Below are 24,151 nucleotides of genomic sequence, written 5' to 3' on the forward strand. Positions count from 1 at the left end.
ATTCGCCCACACCTCAGCGAGTTCCACGTTCACCATGACGCTGAGCTCTTCATCTGCCGGCTCCGTCTTCAATCCTACTTCTTCGGCAAGGACTCTCCCACCCCCACCAATGTCCCCTTCTCCTGTCTTCAACCCTCCTCCTCTTCATGGACACCTCGTTCTGGTCTTCTGCCTGCTCTGGATCTCTTTATTGCTAACTGCCGACAGGACATCAACCGTCTCGACTTCACCACACCTTGTTCCCATTCCAACCTCACTCCTTCTGAATGCTCTGCTCTCCACTCTTCCGCACTAATCCTAACCTTACTATAAAACCCCGCCGATAAGGGGGTTGCTGTTGTCATCTGGCGTACTGACCTCTACCTTACCGAGGCACAGCGACAAATCGCAGATACCTCCTCTTATTTACTCCTCGTTCATGACCCCACTAAGGAGCACTAAGCCATTGTCTCTCACACCTTCACCAACTTTATCAGCTCAGGGGATCTCCCATCCACTGCTACCAACCTTATAGTTCCCAGACCCCGCACTTCCCGTTTCTACCTCCTACCCAAGATCCACAAACCTGCCTGTCCAGGTAGACCCATTGTCTCAGCTTGCTCCTGCCCCACCGAACTCATTTCTGCATACTTTGACACTGTTTTATCCCCCCTTGTTCAATCGCTTCTCACCTATGTTCATGACACCTCTCATGCTGTGAATTTTTTCAATGATTTTAAGTTCCCTGGCCCCCACCGCTTTATTTTCACCATGAATGTCCAGTCCCTGTATACCTCCATCCTGCACCAGGAAGGTCTCAAAGCTCTCCACTTCTTTTTGGATTCCAGACCAAATCAGTTCCCCTCTATCACCACTCTCCTCCGCCTAGCGGAATTAGTCCTTACTCTTAATAATTTCTCCTTTGGCTCCTCCCACTTCCTCCAAACTAAAGGTGTAGCCATGGGCACCCGTATGGGTCCCAGCTATGCCTGCCTTTTTGTTGGCTTTGTGGAACAATCCATGTTCCAAGCCTATTGTGGTATCTGCCCCCCACTTTTCCTTCGCTATATCGACGACTGCATTGGCGCTGCTTCCTGCACGCATGCTGAGCTCGTTGACTCCATTAACTTTGCCTCCAACTTTCACCCTGTCCTCAAGTTTACCTGGTCCATTTCTGACACCTCCCCTCCCCTTTCTTGATCTTTCTGTCTTTATCTCTGGAGACAGCTTATCTACTGATGTCTACTATAAGTCTACTGACTCTCACAGCTATCTGGACTATTCTTCTTCTCACCCTGTCTCTTGCAAAAATGCCATCCCCTTCTCGCAATTCCTCCGTCTCCGTCGCGTCTGCTCTCAGGATGAGGCTTTTCATTCCAGGACGAAGGAGATGTCCTCCTTTTTTAGAGAAAGGGGCTTCCCTTCCTCCACCATCATCTCTGCTCTCAAATGCATCTCTCCCATTTCACGCACATCTGCTCTCACCCCATCCTCCCGCCACCCCACTAGGAATAGGGTTCCCCTTGTCCTCACCTACCATCCCACCAGCCTCCGGGTCCAACATATAATTCTCCTTAACTTCTGCCACCTTCAACGGGATCCCACCACTAAGCACATCTTTCCCTCCCCCCCCCCCCGCTTTCTGCAGGGATCGCTGCCTACGCGACTCCCTTGTCCATTCGTCGCCCCCATCCCTTCCCACCGATCTCCCTCCTGGCACTTATCCTTGTAAGCGGAACAAGTGCTACACATGCCCTTACACTTCCTCCCTCACCACCATTCAGGGCCCCAGACAGTCCTTCCAGACTCTTCACCTGTGAGTCGGCTGGGGTGATATACTGCGTCCGGTGCTCCCGATGCGGTCTTCTATATATTGGCGAGACTCGAAGCAGGCTGGGGGACCGTTTCGCTGAACACCTACGCACTGTCTGCCAGAGAAAGCAGGATCTCCCACTGGTCACACATTTTAATTCCACGTCCCATTCCCATTCTGATATGTCTATCCATGGCCTCCTCTATTGTCAAGATGAAGCCACACTCAGGTCGGAGGAACAACACTTTATGTTCCATCTGGGTAGCCTCCAACCTGATGGCATGAACATTGACTTCTCTAACTTCCGTTAATGCCCCACCTCCCCTTCGAACCCCATCCCTTATTTATTTATTTATTCACTTTTTTTCCTCTTTTTTTTCCTCCCTCTGTCCCCCTCACTATAACTCCTTGCCCATCCTCTGGGCTTCCTCCCTCCCCCTTTCTTTCTCCCTAGGCCTCCCGTCCCATGGTCCTCTCCCTTCTCCAGCCTTGTATCCCTTTTGCCAATCAACTTTCCAGCTCTTAGCTCCATCCCTCTCCCTCCTGTCTTCTCCTATCATTTTGGATCTCCCCCTCCCCCTTCCACTTTCAAATCTCTTACTATCCCTTCTTTCAGTTAGTCCTGACAAAGGGTCTCAGCCCGAAACGTCGACTGTACCTGTTCCTATAGAAGCTGCCTGGCCTGCTGTGTTCACCAGCACTTTTTTGTGTGTGTTGCTTGCATTTCCAGCATCTGCAGATTTCCTCGTGTGATGGTGTACAAAGGCTGTGGAAAATCTAATTAACAAGAAAAGCTTACGTAAGTTTCAAGAAACTAGGTACTGGTAGAGTTCTGGAGAATTACAAAGTTGCCAGGAAGGAGCTTAAGAATGAAATTAGGAGAGCTAGAAGGGGCCATGAGATGGTCTTGGCAAGCAGGATTAAGGAGAACCCAAGGCATCCTACAAGTATGTGAATAGCAAGAGGATGAACCTTGTGAGAAAAGGTCCAATCAGGTATTATAGTGGAAATGGTTGCATTGAGTTGGAGGAGGTAGTGAGGGTAACTTAATATTTTGCTTCAGTATTCCCACGGGACAAGGGCCTTGGCAATTGTGGGGATGACTTGCATCAGACTGAAACGCTCGAGCATATAGGCAGTAAGTAAGAGGATGCGCTGCACCTCTTGAAAAGCATTAAGTTAGATAAGTCACCGGGACTGGACGAGATGTACCCCAGGCTACTGTGGGAAGCAAGGGAGGAGATCGCTGAGCCTCTTGGGATGATTGTTGCATCATCAGTAGGGATGGGAGAAGTACTGGAGGATTAGAAGGTTGCAAATATTAGTTCCCTTGTTCAAGAAAGGGTGTAGAGATAACCTAGGAAATTATAGACCAGCGAGTTTTACTTCAGTAGTGGGAAAGTTGTTGGAGAAGATCCTGAGAGGCAATATTTATGAGCATTTGGAGAGACAATCTGATTAGGGATAGTCAACATGGCTTTGTCAAGGGCAGGTCGTGCCTTATGAGCCTGATTGAATTCTTTGAGGATGTAACAAAACACATTGATGAAGGTAGAGCAGTGCATTTCAGTAAGGCATTTGATAAGGTTCCCCATGCAAGGCTCATTCAGAAAGTGAGGCATGAGATCCAAGGAGACCTTGGTTTGCAAGGAAGGCAAAGGGTGGTTGTAGAAGGTTCGAATTCTGCATGGAGGTCATAAGACATAGGAGCAGGATTAGGCATTTGGCCCATTGAGTCTGCTCTACCATTCAATCATGGCTGATCTTTTTTTCTATCTCTTCCTCAACCCCAGTTCGCAGCCTTCTCCCCGTAATCTTTGATGTCATGTCCGATCAAGAACCTAGCAATCTCTGCCTTAAATACACCCAGTGACCTGGCCTTCACAGCTGCATGTGGCAACAAATTCCACAAATTCACCACCCTTTTACCAAAGAAATTTCTCCACATCAGTTTTGAAAGGGCGTCCTTCTATGCAGAGGCTGTGCCCTCTTGTCCTAGACTCTCCCACCTAGGGAAACATCGTTTCCACATCTACTGTGTCTAGGCCTTTCAACATTTGAAAGGTTTCAATGAGATCCCCCCTTATCCTTCTGAATTGCAGCAAGTACAGACCCAGAGCCATCAAATATTCCTTATATGATAACTCTTTCATTCCTGGTATCATCCTTGACAACCTCCTCTGAACCCTCTCCAATGCCAGCACATCTTTTCTAAGATGAGGGGCCCAAAACTATTCACAGTACTCAAGGTGAGGCCTCACCAGTGCCTTATAAATTCTCAGCATCACATCCTTGCTTTTGTATTCTAGACTCCTTGAAATGAATGCTAACATGGCATGTGCCTTCCTCACCACTGTCTCAATGTGCATTTTAACCTTCAGGGTCAGTGGACAGTGGTGTTCCACAGTGATCTGTTCTGGGACCCCTCCACTTTGTGAGTTTTATAAATGACCTCGATGAGAAAGTAGAAGGGTGGGTTCATAAGTTTGCTGATGACACAAAGGCTGGGGGTGTTGTGGATAGTCTGGAGGGTTATCGGAGGTGACAGTGGGACATCAATAGGATGCAAAACCTGGCTGAGAAGTGGCTGATGGAGTTCAACACCGCTAAGTGTCAAGTGGTTCATTTGGTAGGTCAAATTTGAAGACAGGATATAATATTAATGATAAGACTCTTGGCAGTACGGAGGATCAGCGAGATCTTGGGGTCCGGTCCATAGAAGATGTATGGTGTGTTGGTTTCATCAACAATGGGAATGAGTTCAAGAGCCGTGAGGTAATGCTACAGCTATACAAGACCTTAGTTGGACCCTACTTGGAGTACTGTGTTCATTTGTGGTCACCTCATTGCAGGAAGGATGTGGGTACTATAGAGACATTGCAGAGGAGATTTTCAAGGATGTTGCCTGGATTGGGGAGCATACCTTATGAGAATAGGTTGAGTAAACTTGACCTTTCCTCCTTGGAGCGACAGAGGATTAGAGATGACCTGATAGAGGTGTATGAGATGATGAGGAGCGTTGATCGTGTGGATAGCCAGAGGCTATCACAAGGGGGCATAGTTTTAAGGAGCTTGGAAGTAGGTACAAGGGGGATGTCAGAGGTAAATTTTCACACAGAGAGTGGTGGGTGTGTGGGATGCACTGCCAGCAAAGATGGTAGAGGCAGATACAATAGGGTCTTTTAAAAGACTCTTAGATAGGTACATGGAACTTAGAAAAATAGAGGGCTATGCAGTAGGGAAATTCTGGGCAGTTTCTAGAGTAGGTTACATCAGCAGTCCCCAACCACCGGGCCACAAAGCATATGCTACCGGGCCGTGAGGAAACGATATGAGTCAGCTGCACCTTTCCTCATTCCCTGTCACGCACGTTGAACTTGAACATAGGGTTGCCAACTGTCCCATATTTGCCGGGACATCCCGTATATTGGGTTAAATTGGTTTGTCCCGTATTTCCCCCGCTAAGGTAGAGCGTTCCTATGAAACCTTTCGTGCCGAAATGGCGTGAAGCGAAGAAGCAATTACCATTAATTTATATGGGAAAAATTTTTGAGCGTTCCCAGACCCAAAAAATAACCTAACAAATCATACCAAATAACACATAAAACCGAAAATAAATAACACTAATATATAGTAAAGCAGGAATGATATGATAAATACACAGCCTATATAAAGTAGAAATAATGTATATACAGTATAGTCGGGAAGATGAAGGCAAAATCAATTTGTGTGAGGAGAAAAATCAGCACGTAGGCGCATGTGCACATCGCATACGCACGTCACGCATGCGCAGACAGGTGCCCGTGCAAGGCTTCACGGTCATGGTAGTCTTTCCTGGGGTAAAGTGTCCTGGGATTTGACTGCTACTTTCGTCCCTTATTTGGGAGTGAGAAAGTTGGCAATCCTAACTGTAAAAGACATGTTGAGGTGAGTTTAACCCTACTTGAACACCCCGCCCACCCCCGGTCGGCCCGTCTGCAAGAATATTGTGAATATTAAACCAGTCCGCAGTGCAAAAAAGGTTGGTGACCCCTGGGTTACATAGTCGGCACAACGTTGTGAGCCAAAGGGCCTGTGATGTGCTGTAGATGTCTATGTTTCTATAAGGATAGGAAGGTTACTAGGGCAGGACAATATATACCACAGATTATATCAGGAAGCGAGAGGAGATGCTGGGCCATTGACAATTATATTTTCATTCTTGCTGGCTACAGGAGTGATACCTGAGGATTAGAGGATGATAAGTGTTCTGTTGTTCAAGAAAGATATTAAGAATAATCTTGGGATTATAGACCAGTGGCGGCCAAACTTTTGGAAAGGATTCCTAATCAGTTAGAATTTATTTTTCCTAAATGAAGGGGAGTTGGTGTTGAAGATACTTTTGTTAATCAAAGGGTTTAGAGGGTTTGGCGAAAGAGTCAGGAGTTAAGTATGTTCTCATTAAATGGTAATGAGAACACATGGGCAGATTCTTTGGAGGACACCTCTGGTTGTGTTGGGTGACTTCGATCATGCTGTATTATAGCTCCGAACACGTTATTGCTGCTGTGTTTACATTGCTTTTACTCTCTTTGTTTGCTGAAGGACAGTTTGATTCAACAGTGTGGTGAAACTATGAAGGAAACAATCAGTTCCAAAACTGTTTGTGGCTTCTATGCAGCAGCTGAGACTTATGGCTTGGACTCAGTAATGCAGAAGTGAGTACTGGAAAATATTCTGATATTTGCTTTATAATTATGTCACATTGTTTCCACATCATGGTTGAGAAATCTGCCTTTTGGTTCTGTCAGAGTATCAGCTCAACAACACACACAAAACGCTGGAGGAACTCACCAGGCCAGGCAGCATCTATGGAAAAGAGTAAACAGTTGACGTTTCGGGCCGAGACCCTTCATCAAGACTGGAGGGAAAAATAATGAATTCAGCGTAAGAAGGTGGGGAGAGGGAAGGAAGAAATACAAGGTAGTAGTTGATAGGTGAAACTGGGAAAAGGGGAGGGGTGAAGTAAAGAGCTGGGAAGTCGATTGGTGAAAAAGATAAAGGGCTGGAAAAGGCGAATGTGATGGGAGAGGACAGAATGCCATGGAAGAAAGAGAAAGGGGGAGGAGCACCATAGGGAAGTGAGGGGTAGGTAAGGAGATAAGCTGAGAGGGGGAAACGGGAATAGGGAATGGTGAAGGAAGGGGGTGGAGCAATTACTGGAAGTTCGAGAAATCCATGTTCATGCCACCAGATTGGAGGCTACCCAAACGCAATATAAGGTGCTGCTCCTCCAACCTGAGTGTGGCCTCATCCTGACAGTAGAGGCCATGGAGAGACATGTCAGAATGGGAAGTAGAATTAAAATGGGTGGCCACCGGGAGATCCCATTTTTTCTGGTGGATGGAGCATAATCTCGTAATGTACATTGGGTCTCACTGATATACAGGAGGCCACACAGGAAGCACCGGACGATCCCAACAGACTCACAGTTAGCGTGTCGCCTCAAATGGAAGGACGGTTGGGGCCCTTAATGGTAGTGAGGGAGGAAGTGTAGGGGCAGGTCTAGCACTTGTTCCACTTGCAAGGGGTATCAGCTAGTGATTCTACTTATCTCCATACATTCAGTTGTGTCAGCATGAGCTCTAACAGCAGATTTCTCTCTTGTATATATTTTGCTCTCAAGTCAGTGCCAGGGATGGACTTGCTCTGATTTCAGACTTCCCTCTAACTTGAGTTATTACCCCTCAACCATCAGGCTCCTGAACCATTGTGGATAACTTCATTCACCTCAACACTGAACTGATTCCACAAGCTACAGAGTCACATTCAAGGACTCTACAACTCGTGTTCTCAGTATTATTTACTTATTTATTTATTCTGTATTTGCACAATCTGTATTCTTTGCACGTTGGTTGTTTGTCAGTCCTTGTGTGTAGTGTTTCAATAAATCTATCGTATTTCTTTATTCTACTGTAAGTACCTGCAACCAAATGAATGTCAGAGTAGTATGTGGTGACATATAGGTACCTGGATAATAAATTTACTTTGAACTTTGAGCAGCTTCTTCTCTTGCAGTAAGAATATGCTCATGACCCTGGCTGATCCTCTGGCCTGTCTTTGCTCAGCACACTTACTGCTTCCATTGTGTGCAAGGTGTTGGATTGAATACAGAAGATGTACTTCAGATTTTGTATCACGCTCAACAATGCAGCATGGTTCCAACAAATGAATGTTTTGAAATTCAGACTCGTATGAAAGCTTTTTAGGGAACATGATACTATTTCTGAATTATGAATTTTCAGATCATAATCTGATGCCCATAATCTCCTAAATATTTCCTGACACAGTTGCTATTCATCCTTCATCCTTTCCCTCACTCCCCCTTCCATCATTAGTCTGTGGGTTTATTTTTGTTCCAAAGTATTTACATAGCAGTTTGATAGCCTTCTATCCTGTATTTCATAAGGACATAAAATTATGTAGATTATTTGTTGCTTCAAGTTTGTTCTGCCTTTCATCAAGTTCAAAGTTGATCTAGCACCTTAGCACCATTTTCTTCTAGTTTTCCCACATCTCAGTTTTCTGAGCGTTTTGGATCACTATTTTGAATCACTATTTTGAAAGAACTTAGACTGAGGTTCCATAACCTTCCAGGAAAGAGAATTCTAAAGAGTTACCACCTTGTGGGAGGAGAATTCCTTCTTCTCATTCCTCAATGAAATCATCTCCCATTCTGATAACTGATGAATCAGTGAAGATTGTGTGGGCGCGTGGCCAAGTGGGTTAAGGCATTGGACAAGCTACCTGAAGGTTGTGAGTTCGAGCCCCAGCCGAGGGAACATGTTGTGTCTTTGAGCAAGGCACTTAATCACACAGTGCTCTGTGATGACACTGGTGCCAAGCTGTATGGGTCCTAATGCCCTTCCCTTGGACAACATTGGTGTCGTGGAGAGGGGAGACTTACAGCATGGGCAACTGCTGGTCTTCCATACAACCTTGCCCAGGCCTGTGCCCTGGAGAGTGAAGACTTTCCAGGTGCAGATCCATGGTCTCGCAAGACTAACGGATGCCTTAAAAAAAAGTGAAGATTCAAATGTGTTGGCTCGTAATAAAAGTGAACAATTAATCAGGGCAGGTAGCAACTGTGAAGTGCTAACCCTCAAAATTTCCCTGATGGTGAGTGCCTATTCGCAGAAAGACCTCAGGTACAAGAGAAATCTTGGACTGTCTTTGAACAAGAGGATCTGTGTCGATACCTGAATCTTTTTACAAATTGTTGATCTCAGTAGAAATCTGGATACAATAGGGCCTTTTAAGAGCCTCTTAGGTAGGTACATGGAGCTTAGAAAAATAGAGGTCGATGTCCTAGGGAAATTCTAGACAGACTCAGGAGTAGTTTACATGGTTGGCACAACATTGTGGGCTGAGGGGCCTGTAATGTGCTGTAGATTTCTATGTTCTATGTTATTTTTAGTAATTAGAATAGACTACAAAGCATAAAGGTGCTGGAGCCCCAAAGCCTATCTGGTTTTTGCTAAATTATTGAATTGTTTTAATTACAGGTGTCTTGAGTGGCTTTTGAACAATCTCATGACTCACCAAAGTGTTGAACTCCTGCGAGAACTGAGGTAATTCAGATTTTTTTATTTTTTTTTTGAAGATCCAACCCTTTTTATGGACAAAGAACTGTAAAGCATTGCTGGTCATTGAAGTCAAAATCAGATTTATTATCATTGACATATGAGTCTTGTATTTACCCTATTGATACCCCTCATAATTTTGTATACCTCTTGCAAATCCCCTCTCAATCTTCTACGTTCTAAAGAATACAGCCCTAACCTATTCAATCTTTCCTCATAACTCGAGTCCTCCAGACCCGGCAGCACCCTTGTAATTTTTCTCTGCACTCTTTCAACTTTGTTAACATCTTTCCTGTAAGTAGGTGAACAAAACTGCATACAAACCTCCAAATTAGGCCTCACCAGTGTCTTATGCAACTTCAACGTAACATTCCATCTTCTGTACACAATACATTGATTTATGAAGGCCAATGTGCAAAATGCTTCCTTTACGACCACATCTCCTGTGACACCACTTTGAACAAATTATATACTTGTATAAGCAGGTCCCTTTGTTCTACCACACTCCTCATTGTCTTACTGTTCACTGTGTAAGACCTATCCCGACTCGTCCTACTGAAGTGCAAATCTTGCATTTGTGTGCATTAAATTCAGTCTGCTATTTTTCAGCCCATTTTTCCAGCTGATGCAGATATAGATGACAAACAACAAGGGATCCAGCACCAGTCCCTGTGGCACACCACTAGTAACAGGCCTCCAGTCGGAGAGGCAACCCTCTACTACTACACTGGCTTCTCCCAGGAAGCCAATGTCTAATCCAGTTTACTTAACTCACCCTGAATACCAGACAACTGAACCTTCTGGACCAGACTCCTATGTGGGACCTTGTCAAATGCCTTACTAATGTCCATGTAGACAGCATCCACTGCTTTGCCTTCATCCACTTTCCTGGTAACTTCCTCAAATCTCTAGGATTGGTTAGACTTGACCTACCATGCTCAAAGCCGTGCTGACTATCCTTAATCAGTCCTTGTCTATCGAAATACTTATCTATGCAGTCCCTTTCAATACCTTCGAATACTTTCCCACAACTAATGTCAGACTCACTGGCCTGTACTTTACTTGTTTATGTTTAGAGAATTCTTTGGACAGCGAAACAACATTGGCTATCCTCCAATCCTCTAGTACTTCTCCTGTAACTAAGGGTGTTTTAAATATCTCTACTAGGGCCCCAGCAATTTCTGCACTTGCCTCCCATAAGGTTCAAGGGAATACTTTGTCAGGCCCTGGGGATTTATCCACCTTAATTTGCCTTAGGGTAGCAAACACCACCTCCTCTGTAATCTGTACAGGGTCCATGCAGTAGATGCACTTTGCCTCATTTCTAAAGACTCTGTATCCATCTCCTGAGTAAATATAGATGCAAATAACGTGTTTAAGATCCCCCCCTGCCTGTTTTGTCTCCACACATCAATTACCATCCTGATCTTCCACAGGACCAATTTTGCCCCTTGCAATCCTTTTGCTCTTAACATACCTTCAGAATCACTTAAGATACGCCTTCATCTTCTCTGCTGGAGTAATGTCATGCCTTCTTTTAGCCTTCCTGACTTTTTTTCTCAAGTGTTCGCTTGCATTTCTTATACTCCATAAGCACCTCATTTCTTCCTGTTTGCTAACACCTGCTATGTACCTCCTTTTTTCTCTCAATATCTCTTGAAAACCAAGGTTCTCTACTCTTGTTATCTTTGCCTTTTATTCTGACAAGCTTTGTACTCTCAAAATTTAGTTTGAAAGTCCTCCCGCTTTCCAGGTACATCTATGCCAGAAAACGGCCTGTCCCAATCCACACTTGCCAGGTTGTTTCTGATACCATCAAAATTGGCCCTCCTTCAGTTTAGAATTTCAACCCTTGGACCAGGCTTATCATTTTGCATACTTATTTTGAAATTCATGGGATTGTGGCCACTGGAAGCAAAGTGTTCCCCCTACACAATCTGTCACCTGCCCTGTCTCATTCCCTAATAGCAGATCCAGTATCGCATGATCTCTCATCGCGACTTAAACGTACTGATGAAGAAAACTTTATTTATTTATACATTATTGTCACCAAACAATTGATACTAGAACGTACAATCATCATAGCGATATTTGATTCTGCGCTTCCCGCTCCCTGGATTACAAATCGATAGTAAATATTAAAAATTTAGGTTATAGATCATAAATAGAAAATAGAAAAATGGGAAGTAAGGTAGTGCAAAAAAACCGAGATGCAGGTCCGGATAGTTAGAGGGTACGGCCCAGATCCGGATCAGGATCCGTTCAGCAGTCTTATCACAGTTGGAAAGAAGCTGTTCCCAAATCTGGCCGTATGAGTCTTCAAGCTCCTGAGCCTTCTCCCGGAGGGAAGAGGGACAAAAAGTGTTTTGGCTGGGTGGGTCGTGTCCTTGATTATCCTGGCAGCACTGCTCCGACAGCGGGCGGTGTAAAGTGAGTCCAAGGACAGAAGATTGGTTTGTGTGATGTGCTTCGCCATGTTCACGATCTTCTGCAGCTTCCGGTCTTGGACAGGACAACTTCCATACCAGGTTGAAGATACTGAACGTATTTGCCAACTCTATTCCATCTAGTCCTTTTACAGTATGGGATTCCCGGTCAATATCACCTACTATAACAACCTTATGTTTCTTGCAATAGTCTGCAATCTCATTACAAATTTATTCCTCTAAACCCCTAGGACTGTTGGGTGGTCTGTAATATAGCCCCATCAACATGGTTATACTTTCCTTATTTCCCACTTCCACCCATAACACCTAGTCTAGTTCTTTAGTCTGTCCTGATAGAGCACTGCCATGATGTTTTCCCTGACTAGTGACGCCACCCCTCCTGCTCTCACATCTAAAACAATGGAACCTCAGAATATTGAGGTGTCAGTCCTGTCCCTTCTGCAATAAAGTCTCACTAAAGGCACAATGTCATAATTCCAGGTGCTGAGCTATGCCCTAAACTCATCCACCTTTCCTGTGATACTCCTTGCATTGAAGTATATGCAGCTCAGGACACAAGTCACGCTATGCTCAAACTTCAGTGAGTGAGTGGGCCAGTGAAGGAGTGGAGCTTTGAGGCTTTGGCTCGAGAGATTCTGGCAGTTTTGGCAGTTGGACTGTGCAATCAAGTCAATCAAGATTCAGAATAGCTCAGACTCAGCAGAAAGCAGCTGATTGGGCAATCGAGGTCAGATGACCAAGCAGTCTGAAAAGTTCAAGCAAATAAATAGAGGGGTAGCTCAAGCAGAGCGGCCAGTGAGTGAGTGGGCCAGTGAAGGAGTGGAGCTTTGAGGCTTTGACTCGAGAGGCTTTGACGAGAAGAGGCAGAGGACTTTACAGTGCCTCCTGAGACGGTGATGTGCCTCTCATGTGAGATGTGGCAGTCTTGGGGGGACTCCCCTCTCCCGCAGAGTCACATCTGCCAGACGTGCATGCGGCTGGGTGATCTGGAAGACCATGTAAGGAATCTGGAGCAGCAGCTGGATGACCTTCAACTCATAACGCGGTCATAGATGCAAGCTACAGGGAGGTAGTCACACCTAGGCTGCCGGAAGCAGGTCATTGGGTGACAGTCAGAGGGGAGAAAGCGAAGGTGTGTAGACAGGTAGTGCAGAGTCCCCTTGTAGCCATTCCCCTGAATACTGTTGGCGGGGACGACTGACCAGGTGTGAGCCACGGTGGCAGGGCCCCTGACACTGAGTCTGACCCAGTGGTGCAGAAGGGTGGGACGGAGAAGAGGAGAGCTGTCGTCATTGAAGACTCTACAGTCAGGGGAGCAGACAGGAGATTTTGTGGACGTGAGAAGGACACCCGCATGGTTTGTTGCCTCCCAGGTGCCAGGGTCCGGAATGTCTCTGACCGGGTGCACGACATCCTGGTACGAGAGGGAAAGCAACCAGAAATCGTGATATATGTTGGTACCAACGACATAGGCAGGAAGAGGAATGAGGTCTTGAAGTGTAAGTTTCGGGAACTAGGCAGAAGGCTGAAGAACAGGACCTCAAGGGTGGCGTTCTCAGGATTGCTACCAGTGCTACGTGGCAGTGATGGTAAGAATTGGAGGAGATGGCAGTTGAATGTGTGGCTGAGGAGTTGGTGCAGGGAGCAGGATTTAAGATTTTTGGATCATTGGGATCTCTTCTGGGGAAGATGGGATCTGTACAGATTGGATGGGTTGCACCTGATCTCGAGGGGGAGCAATATCCTTGCAGGTAGGTTTGCTAGCATGGTTCGGGAGGGTTTAAAATAATATGCAAGGGGGATGGGACCCACAGCGATAGAGCAGTGAAAGAAGTACATGGAGTAAAGCCAGATCTAACATATAGAGAGGCTTTGAGGAAAGAGAAGCAGAATAAAGGGTATAAAGGTAGTAAGGTAGAAGGGCTGAAGTGTGTGTACTTCAATGCAAGAAGCATCAGGAACAAAGGTGATGAACTGAGAGCTTGGATACATACATGGAATTATGATGTAGTGGCCATTACAGAGACTTGGCTGGCACCAGGGCAGGAATGGATTCTATTCCTGGATTTCAGTGCTTTAAAAGGGATGGAGAGGGGGGAAGGAGAGGAGTGGTGGCACTACTGGTCAGGGATACTATTACAGCTACAGAAAGGGTGGGTAATGTGGCAGTATTGAGTCAGTATGGGTGGAAGTCAGGAACAGGAGGGGAACAGTTATTCTATTGGGAGTATTCTATAGGCCCCCTGGTAGCAGCAGAGATACCGAGGAGCGGATTGGGAGGCAGGTTTTGGAAAGATGCAAAAATAAGAGGGCTGTTATCATGGGTGACTTTAACTTCCCTAATATTGATTGGCACCTGATTAGTTCCAAGGGTTTAGATGGGGCAGAGTTTGTTAAGTGTGTTCAGGACGGATTCCTGTCACAGTATGTGGACAGGCTGACTAGGGGGAATGCCATACTAGATCTAGTGTTAGGTAACGAACCGGGTCAGGTCACAGATCTCTCAGTGGGTGAGCATCTGGGGGACAGTGACCACTGCTCCCTGGCCTTTAGCATTATCATGGAAAAGGATAGAATCAGAAAGGACAGGAAAATTTTCAATTGGGGAAGGGCAAATTATGAGGCTATAAGGCTAGAACTTGCAGGTGTGAATTGGGATGATGTTTTTGCAAGGAAATGTACTATGGACATGTGGTCGATGTTTAGGGATCTCTTGCAGGATGTTAGGGGTAAATTTGTCCCGGTGAGGAAGATAAAGAATGGTAGGGTGAAGGAACCATGGGTGACAAGTGAGGTGGAAAATCTAGTCAGGTGGAACAAGGCAGCATACGTGAGGTTTAGGAAGCAAGGATCAGATGGGTCTATTGAGGAATATAGGGTAGCAAGAAAGGAGCTTAAGAAGGGGTTGAGAAGAGCAAGAAGGGGGCATGAGAAGGCCTTGGCGGGTAGGGTAAAGAAAAACCCCATGGCATTCTTCAATTATGTGAAGAACAAAAGGATGACAGGAGTGAAGGTAGGACCGATTAGAGTAAAGGTGGGAAGATGTGCCTGGAGGCTGTGGAAGTGAGCGAGGTCCTCAATGAATACTTCTCTTAGATATTCACTAATGTGAGGGAACTTGATGACGGTGAGGACAATATGAGTGAGATTGATGTTCTGGAGCATGTTGATATTAAGGGAGAGGAGGTGTTGGAGTTGTTAAAATACATTAGGACAGAGAAGTCCCTGGGGCCTGACGGAATATTCCCCAGGCTGCTCCACGAGGCGAGGGAAGAGATTGCTGAGCCTCTGGTTAGGATCTTTATGTCCTCGTTGTCCACAGGAATGGTACCAGAGGACTGGAAGGAGGTAAATGTTGTCCCCTAGTTCAAAAAAGGTAGTAGGGATAGTCCGGGTAATTATAGACCAGTGAGCCTTACGTCTGTGGTGGGAAAGCTGTTGGAAAATATTCTTAGAGATAGGATCTATGGGCATTTGGAGAACCGTGGTCTGATCAGGGACAGTCAGCATGGCTTTGTGAAGGGCAGATCGTGTGTAACAAGCCTGATAGAGTTCTTTGAGGAGGTGACCAGGCATATAGATGAGGTAGTGCAGTGGATGTGATCTGTATGGATTTTAGTAAGGCATTTGACAAGGTTCCACACAGTAGGCTTTTTCAGAAAGCCAGAAGGCATGGGATTCAGGGAAGTTTAGCCAGGTGGATTCAGAATAGGCAGAAGGCAGAGGGTTGTGGTGGAGGGAATACATTCGGTTTGGAGGGTTGTGACTAGTGGTGTCTTACAGGGATCGGTTCTGGGACCTCTACTTTTCGTGATTTTTATTAACGACCTGGATGTGGGGGTAGAAGGGTGGGTTGGCAAGTTTACAGATGACACAAAGGTTGGTGATGTTGTAGATAGTGTAGAGGATTATCGAAGATTGCAGAGAGACATTGATAGGATGCAGAAGTGGGCTGAGAAGTGGCAGATGGAGTTCAACCTGGAAAAGTGTGAGGTGGTACACTTTGGAAGGACAACCTCCAAGGCAGAGTACAAAGTAAATGGCAGGGTACTTGGTAGCATGGAGGAGCTGAGGGATCTGAGGGTACATGTCCACAGATCCCTGAAAGTTGCCTCACAAGTAGATAGGGTAGTTAAGAAAGCTTATGGGGTGTGAGCTTTCATGAGTCGAGGAATAGAGTTTAAGAGTCGCGAGGTAATGATGCAGCTGTATAAAACTTTGGTTAGGCCTCACTTGCAGTACTGTGTCTAGTTCTGGTCGCCTCACTACAGGAAGGATGTGGAAGCATTGGGAAGGGTACAGAGGAGATTTACCAGGATGCTGCCTGGTTTAGAGGGTATGCATTATGATCAGAGACTAAGGGAGCTAGGGCTTTACTCTTTGGAGAGGAGGAGGATGAGAGGAGACATGATAGAGGTGTACAAGATAATAAGAGGAATAGATAGAGTGGATAGCCAGCATCTCTTCCCCAGGGTACCACTGCTCAATACAAGAGGACATGGCTTTAAGGTAAAGGGTGGGAAGTCCAAGGGGGATATTAGAGGAAGGTTTTTTTTACTCAGAGTGGTTGGTGCCCGGAATATACTGCCTGAGTCAATGATGGAGGCAGATACACTAGTGAAATTTAAGAGACTGCTAGACAGGTATATGGACGAATTTAAAGTGGGGGGTTATATGGGAGGCAAGGTTTGAGGGTCAGGACAACATTGTGGGCCGAAGGGCCTGTACTGTACTGTACTATTCTATGTTCTACGTTCTGATTCCTTACTTCGTCTGCGGTCTTACTAACATCTGCCTCCACAGCCTCTCCACTAACTGTTCTGGCACTCTGGTTCCCATCCCTCTGCAACTCTAGTTTAAACTCCACCAGGCAGCATTAACAAACCTTCCCGTTAGGATATTAGTACCCCACCATTTCAGTGCCACCTTTCCTGGAAGACTGCCTAATGATCCAAAAATATTATGCCCTTCCTCCTACACCAACTCCTTAGCCACGTGTTAAACCATATTATCTTTCTAGTTCTGGCCTCACAAACACGTGACACAGGTGGCAATCCTGAGATCACAACCCTGGAGGTCTTGCTCTTTAACTTAGCACCTAACTCCCTGAACTCCATGTGCAGAACCTCGTCACTCGTCCTACCCACGTTATTTGTACCTACACGGACTACGACCTCTGGCTGTTCACCCTGCCACTTAAGCATGCTAAGAACTCAATCCAAGAGGTCCCGGATCCTGGCACCCAGGAGGTAATATATCATCTGGGAACCTCAGTCCATTCCCCTAACTAATGAATCCTCTATCACCGTGTGTGCCACTTCTACCCCCCTTCCCTTCTATGTCACAGAGCCAGACTCAGTGCCAGAGACCTGATCACTGTGACTTTTCTCTGTTAGATTTACCCCACCCCCCAACCACAGTATCCAAAGGGATATACCTGTTGTTGAGGTGGATGGCCACGGGGGTACTCTGCATTGACTCCTTATCCCCTTTCCCCTTCCTGACTGTCACACAGTTTCCTGTGTCCTGCACATTGAGTGTTACTACCTCTCTCACTCCCCCGAATAATCCAGAGTTCATCCAGTTCCAGTTCCAACTCGTCAACGCGGATTGTTAGTAGCTGCAGCTGGATGGACTTCTCACAGTTGTAGTCGTAAAGGGTACTGGAGATCTCCCTACCTTCCCACTTCTCAGAAGAGACGCATTCAACTATCCTGTCTGGCATCTCTACTGTCCTAACTGAGCAGATATAAAAAGGAAAGGATGAAAAAAAAAATTAATCCTGAGTTTTTCTTTTCTTTGCTTTCTCTGACTGAAGCCTTTCCTTACTGAAGCCGCAAGGTCACCACTCTGACTTTGTCCACTGAGAAAGTCAGTACTTGCCCCTGCCTTCCTTTAATTTGCTCTTGCAAATCAATCTGAAGTGCGTATTAGTCGCTGGTCAAAGCTCAGTTATGGTGTCGCAATCCACTGCTGCCTTTTTCTACTCAGGTAGGGACCTAAGTGAAATCCCCTGCACTCAAACTTCGGATATCCAGATTGGTCACTGGACTGAACTCAATTACACTGCAGCAATCCACTGCTGCCTTTTTCTACTCAGGTAGTGGACCTGAGTGAAATCCCCCTCTCTCAAACTTCTGATGTCCAGATTGGTCACTGGACTGAACTCAATTACACTGCAGCGATCCACTGCTGCCTTTTTCTACTCAGGTAGTGGACCTGAGTGAAATCCCCCTCTCTCAAACTTCTGATGTTTGGTCGTGGGGAGTCAGACTCCTCCCTTGGAGGGTCAGACACCCTGAGCCGATAGGTTGGTGCTGGACTTATTTCATAATTTACTGGCATAACTAACATATTGCTATTTAACTACTTATACTATTTTCTATTACTATTCTATTACTATTTATTATTTCTATGACTATTACTATTTACTAATAGTAATATTACTATTACTATTTCTATTACTGTTTATTATTTATGGTGCAACTGTAACGAAAACCAATTTCCCCTGGGATCAATAAAGTATGACTATGACAAAGGGTCTTTGACTCTTTGAGTCGCATAGAGTCTTGTCATCTTCAGAAGTTTTCTGATGACTCTGCCATAGTTGGATGCATCAGCAAGGGAGATGAGGCTGAGTACAGGGCTACAGTAGGAAACTTTGTCACATGGTGTGAGCAGAATTATCTGCACCTTAATGTGAAAAAGACTAAGGAGCTGGTGGGAGACCTGAGGAGAGCTAAGGTATTGGTGACCCCTGTTTCCATCCAGGGGGTCAGGGTGGACATGGTGGAGGATTACAAATACCTGGGGATATGAATTGACAATAAACTGGACTGGTCAAAGAACACTGAGGCTGTCTACAAGAAGGGTCAGAGCCGTCTCTATTTCCTGAGGAGACTGAGGTCCTTTAACATCTGCTGGACGATGCTGAAGATGTTCTACGAGTCTGTGGTGGCCAGTGCTATCATGTTTGCTGTAGTGTGCTGGGGCAGCAGGCTGAGGGTGACAGACACCAACAGAATCAACAAACTCATTCGTAAGGCCAGTGATGTTGTGGGGATGGAACTGGACTCTCTCATGGTGGTGTCTGAAAAGAGGATGCTGTCTAAGTTGCATGCCATCTTGGACAATGTCTCCCATCCACTACATAATGTACTGGTTGGGCACAGGAGTACATTCAGCCAGAGACTCATTCCTCCGAGATGCAGCACAGAGCGTCAAACACCCTGAGCCAATAGGCTGGTCCTGGACTTATTTCATAATTTACTGGCATAATTTACATATTACTATTTAACTATTTATGGTTTTATTATTACTATTTAATTATTTATGGTGCAACTGTAACGAAAACCAATTTCCCCCGTGATCAATAAAGTATGACTATGACTAAAGCTCAGTGTTGACTATCTGGCACCGAGTCTGCCTCCACTGCAACTGCCAGATCCACTCAGTTCCTCCAGCGGTTTGTTTTTCACTTATGATTATAGTATTTGCCATCTTGTGTCTCAGTTAATGTAACACTGAAATGGCTGGAATGACTGGAGCAGAGCAACTTGCAAGGAATTTTAATGTAGTTATTTACAATTACTATCAACTAAACATGGAGAAATTGTTTCCACAGTAAAGTCTTTAATCTAGGTACGTAGGTTTAAGCTAACCGCAGAAGTACAAGGAGAAGATGAAAATTTTTTGCACATAGCAATTCAGTTTACATTGAGTGAAAGGCTGTTGGACAGCAACCTACAAAAGGAAATTGAATAAATAAAGTTATAGAGAGTCATAGCATAGGGACAGCATGTTGGGCCCACTGCATCTGTGCCAACCACCATGCCTATCTTTACCAATCCCACTTTTTCAAATATTTGCAAAGGTAACATTTTCAGGATCACAGTGAAAAGAGCAAAGGACTGGGATGAGTTGAAGTGCTTCTTTAAGAAATGGCAATTTGAGCCAATTTCCAATTGTGAAATAAAATTCCATAAAAATATTGCTGATAGATTGCTCAAAACAGATACCAAAATGTATGAAAATATCCCTCTTATTACCAACAAATATGACTGAGAGGCTTCCCCCTTTACCACAGGCTTTGAAATTCTAATGTACAGTGGTTATCATGGGACTGTCATGTTCCTGGTCCTACAGTGGTTACCATAGGACCGGGTGATGTTCCCTGGTCCTTCAGTGGTTACCATAGGACTGTGATGTTCCATGGTCTTATCCCTAAACCATTACCATGGAGCTGACACAAGAACTAACCATTATCCTGTTTGTATTTCAGGAGTTCCAACTAAAGCTGTCCTTCATTCAGTACAGCTTTTAGTCCAGTAGAGGATGAAGTCAATTTCTCGATGTTTACTATACAATCAGAAAATAACCAAGCCTCTTATTATTAATATTGCTGTTGGTGGACCATTAGCTCAGATAATGATATATTTTTCTTTCCTCATCCAGCATAGATCTGATGGGGAAGCTGGTGAGCTCTCCAGACCTGTTTGTAATGCAGGTGGAGATGGATGTGTATACTGCACTAAAGAAGGTACATGCTTTTCATCCTTTATATTATGTCTTTAACTAATGCTAGGCAATGAACCAGGTTAGGTGACAGATCTCTCAGTAGGTGAGCATTTTAGAGACAGTGACCACAACTCCCTGAACTTTAGCTTAGCCTTGGACAGGGACAGGAATAGAACGTACCTATTGAATGTTGAAAAGCCTTGATAAAGTGAATGTGGAGAAGATGTTTCCTATACTGGGAGAGTCTAACATCAAAAGACACAGCCTATGAATAGAGGGGCGTCCTTTTACAATGGAGATTAGGTGGAATTTCTTTAGCCAGAGAGTGGTGAATCTGTGGAATTCATTGACACAGGCAGCTATGGAGGCCAAGTCATTGGGTATATTTAAGGCAGATGTTGATAGATTCTTGATTAGTCAGGGTATGAAGGGATACATGGAGAAGGCAGGAGGTTGAGACAGAGAGAGAATGTTATCAGCTATGATGAAATGGCAGAACAGACTCACTGGGCTAAGTGGTCTAATTCTGTTCGTATGTCTTGTGGTATAGAAAAGTACTTAATTGGGTGATGGCAAATTATAATTTTATTAGGAATTTAGGAGCATAAATTGAGAACAAATATACTCAGGGAAATGTGCAGTGAAAATACAGGAGTTTAGAGAGCATTTGCATGGAGTTCTGGATGGTTTTCTCCCATTGAGGCAGGGAATGGATGGTAGGGTGAAGGATCCATGGTTGACAAGAGAAGTGGAACATCTCGTCCAAAGGAAGGAGTAAGCGTACTTAAGGTTTAGGAAGCAAGGATCAAACAGGGCTCTTCAGAGGTATAAAATAGCCAGGAAGGAACTTCAGAAATGACTTAAGTGAGTGAGAGGATGACATGAGAAGGCCTTGGTGAGAAGGATTAAGGAAATTCTCAAGGCATTGTACACATTTGTGAAGAACAGGAGTATGATTAAAGTGAGGGTAGAACCACTCGGGGATAGAAGAGAAAACATAGATCTAGAGTCAGAGGAGGTTGGGGAGGTTCTTAATGAATATTTTGCTTCAGAATTAATCTGTGAAAGAATCCTGACTGTGTAGAAGTGTAGAAATTTGCTTGGCCACAGAAGACAAAAGGTGGTAGTAGATAGAGCATCTTCTGCCTGAAGGTCAGTGACAAGTGGTGTTCCACAGGGATCATTTGCAACCCTGCTCTTTGTGATTGACAGATTTCAATATTTAAATCCAAGGTTCTTTTAGAAATCATTTGCAACCCTGCTCTTTGTGATTGACAGATTTCAATATTTAAATCCAAGGTTCTTTTAGAAAGCATAAAACTTGTTGCTTCACGATTATTTTATCAAGAGTTGATAAAACAAGAGAAGAGGAACTGAACAGTGACTGGGGTCTTACTATTGGAAGAAGAGACAAACTAAAGATGACATCTAGCATGAAACAACTACTTTTATACCCAAAAGATTAGAAAATTCCATAGAGAAGAGACAACTGATTAGAAAATACTTATTCAATATTGCCATAAAATCAACCAATGAGAAAATACCAGCCTCTTAATGAATGAACAAAGAAGCTTTAGAATTATACTTTGTATAGCTACTAGAGGCTTATTAGACTGTTATGTATATAAAGACTTCTTAAAATACAAACAGATAATTGATTGTTAAACTGTAAAAGTGGCAATTAAAATTTAACAGTTGGATAAATGACTTGGATAAGGAAGTGGCAGGGTGGGTTAGTAAGTTTGCAGATGGCATAAGTGTGGCGGTGTTGTGGATAATGGAGAAAGTTGTGGAGTGCACCGTGGCTTTGACAGAATGCACAGCTGGTCTGAGAACTGGCAGATGCATTTCGAGTTGGACAGGTTGGTTGGCATGGACGAATTGGGAGAAGAACCTGTTCCCATGCTCTGTTACTCTTTGATGATTGTAACTGCACCTGACCATTACAGAGGAGCAGGTCATAAGGCAATGAGGAAATAGGATTTGGAGTCAGTTAAAATGCCGGCTGAAAGAACTATGGATAAACATTGACATTACAAATACACGAGACAAGCCCAGAACTCTTCACCAAACATACTGCACTGAGGACTGGCCTTTCCTGATCCGTAGTTCCTAAAATTGGTGCTCCCTTGGGGAACAATCCAGAGTTTAGAGAGATTTTTTACATCTTTTTATGATAGTTTTAATAGCAATGACAAGAATGGCCCAACGGGAAGGCAGGTACTGTATTTTACTGATAGTTACTAACTATTCTGGATCCGATTCATATCTATACTGCTAGGGTTCAGTTATTAGACTGCTCCATTGCCGGGATGAGAAGATAAATCAAAATGTTTGGTGACTGCGGTTCAAAAATTAAGTTACTGATATCCGTTCACCTGCTTGCACACCGTGAGGTGTGGCTTTTAATGGGTGAGAGATTAATTTTTACGAAATTGTTTAGGACAGTGTATCTCAAACACTTCTGTGTAATGATCATCTCCCCCAATCAGAATATTGATTTTAATTCTGGAAACTTCTATAAAATATTAATAACTGCTGAACAGCTGTTTCACCCTTTTCCTATGCACATTTCTCAACTTGAGGTATTGCATGTACCTGTGGAAACGTATTCATAATGGTAGCAGTCTACCTTGTTTCTACTCCCAGGACAATGGTAGTTTGTTGGTGTGGGGTAGATTGTAGGGTTCCAATGAAGACTAGTACCCAAACAGAAATCAAACTGAGCTTCTGGAGTTTATCTACAAGGAGGCTGCAAAGAATACATGGTACAGCAATGAGGAAAATGGCCATCTGTCAAGTTTCAGGCTACGTTCATTATAAAATTTATACTTTATAAAACTGACACAAGCACAACTTTGCGCAACGATCTACATATGCTTAACCTTCCAGTTCATATGTTGCTTCAGCTAAAGTGTAAACAATTTTCAGCATTCAATATCAGCCATTCTCCCTCCATGACAGTCTTTGTTATTGTAACTATGAGGTATAGTTGGCAGAGTAAGTGTGCAAGTAGCTTGTATGGAGTGCAGAGCGAAACCTGCTATATTAGCACCTCAGCACTTCTGATTCTGTATTAATTGAACCTGTAATTTTTTTTTGCAGTGGATGTTCCTGCAGCTAGTGCCCTCCTGGAATGGATCCCTGAAACAGTTATTAACTGATGCAGATGCCTGGTTTACAAAGCACAGAGAAGGTAAGTGGTAACTTCTGCAGTTACATGGAACCAATAACAACTGAGGTGTTAAAGCAGGTGATTGAGAATCAAGCATGTGTCCCGAGAATTCCCTAGGAGGGAGCATGCCCAGCCAGAGGTCATTAAGATCATAAGACATGGGAGCAGATTTAGGCCATTCAGCCCATTGAGTTTGTTCCACAATTCCATCATGGCTGATCCCAGATCACACTCAACCCCATACACCTGCCTTCTCGCGATATCCTTTGATGCCCTGATGGAGCAGGAAATGATCAATTTCCGCCTTAAATGTACCCACGGACTTGGCCTCCTCCACAATCTGTGGCATAGCATTCCACGGGTTCACTACTCTCTGGCTAAAAAATTCCTTATCTCTGTTCTAAAAGATTGCTCCTCAATTTTGAGGCTGTGCCCTCAGATCTATATAGCCTCCACCATAGGAAACATCCTCTCCACATCCACCCTGTCTTGTCCTTTCAACATTCGGTAGGGGGCGTCACGTGATGACATGGGATTGAGACGTGTAAATCCAGCTCTTCCGCAACAAATCAGTAAAGTACCGTTTAAACAAAACAAA

General features: G+C 44.5%; 1 protein-coding gene across 4 annotated transcripts in view; it reads left to right on the forward strand.

Moving 5' to 3' along the window:
* Window positions 1–24,151, forward strand: part of gmcl1 (germ cell-less, spermatogenesis associated) — a 197,581-nt gene that overhangs the window by 52,659 nt on the left and 120,771 nt on the right. For all 4 annotated transcript variants that reach the window (XM_072266824.1, XM_072266826.1, XM_072266828.1 and 1 more), the window contains exons 5-8: window positions 6,377–6,489; window positions 9,337–9,402; window positions 20,316–20,400; window positions 23,484–23,574. In XM_072266824.1, coding sequence (XP_072122925.1) covers window positions 6,377–6,489; window positions 9,337–9,402; window positions 20,316–20,400; window positions 23,484–23,574 — 355 coding nt within the window. The remainder of the gene's footprint in view (window positions 1–6,376; window positions 6,490–9,336; window positions 9,403–20,315; window positions 20,401–23,483; window positions 23,575–24,151) is intronic.

This window comes from Mobula birostris, chromosome 8, assembly GCF_030028105.1.
Source record: "Mobula birostris isolate sMobBir1 chromosome 8, sMobBir1.hap1, whole genome shotgun sequence".
In the NCBI taxonomy this organism is placed as follows: Eukaryota; Metazoa; Chordata; class Chondrichthyes; order Myliobatiformes; family Myliobatidae; genus Mobula; species Mobula birostris.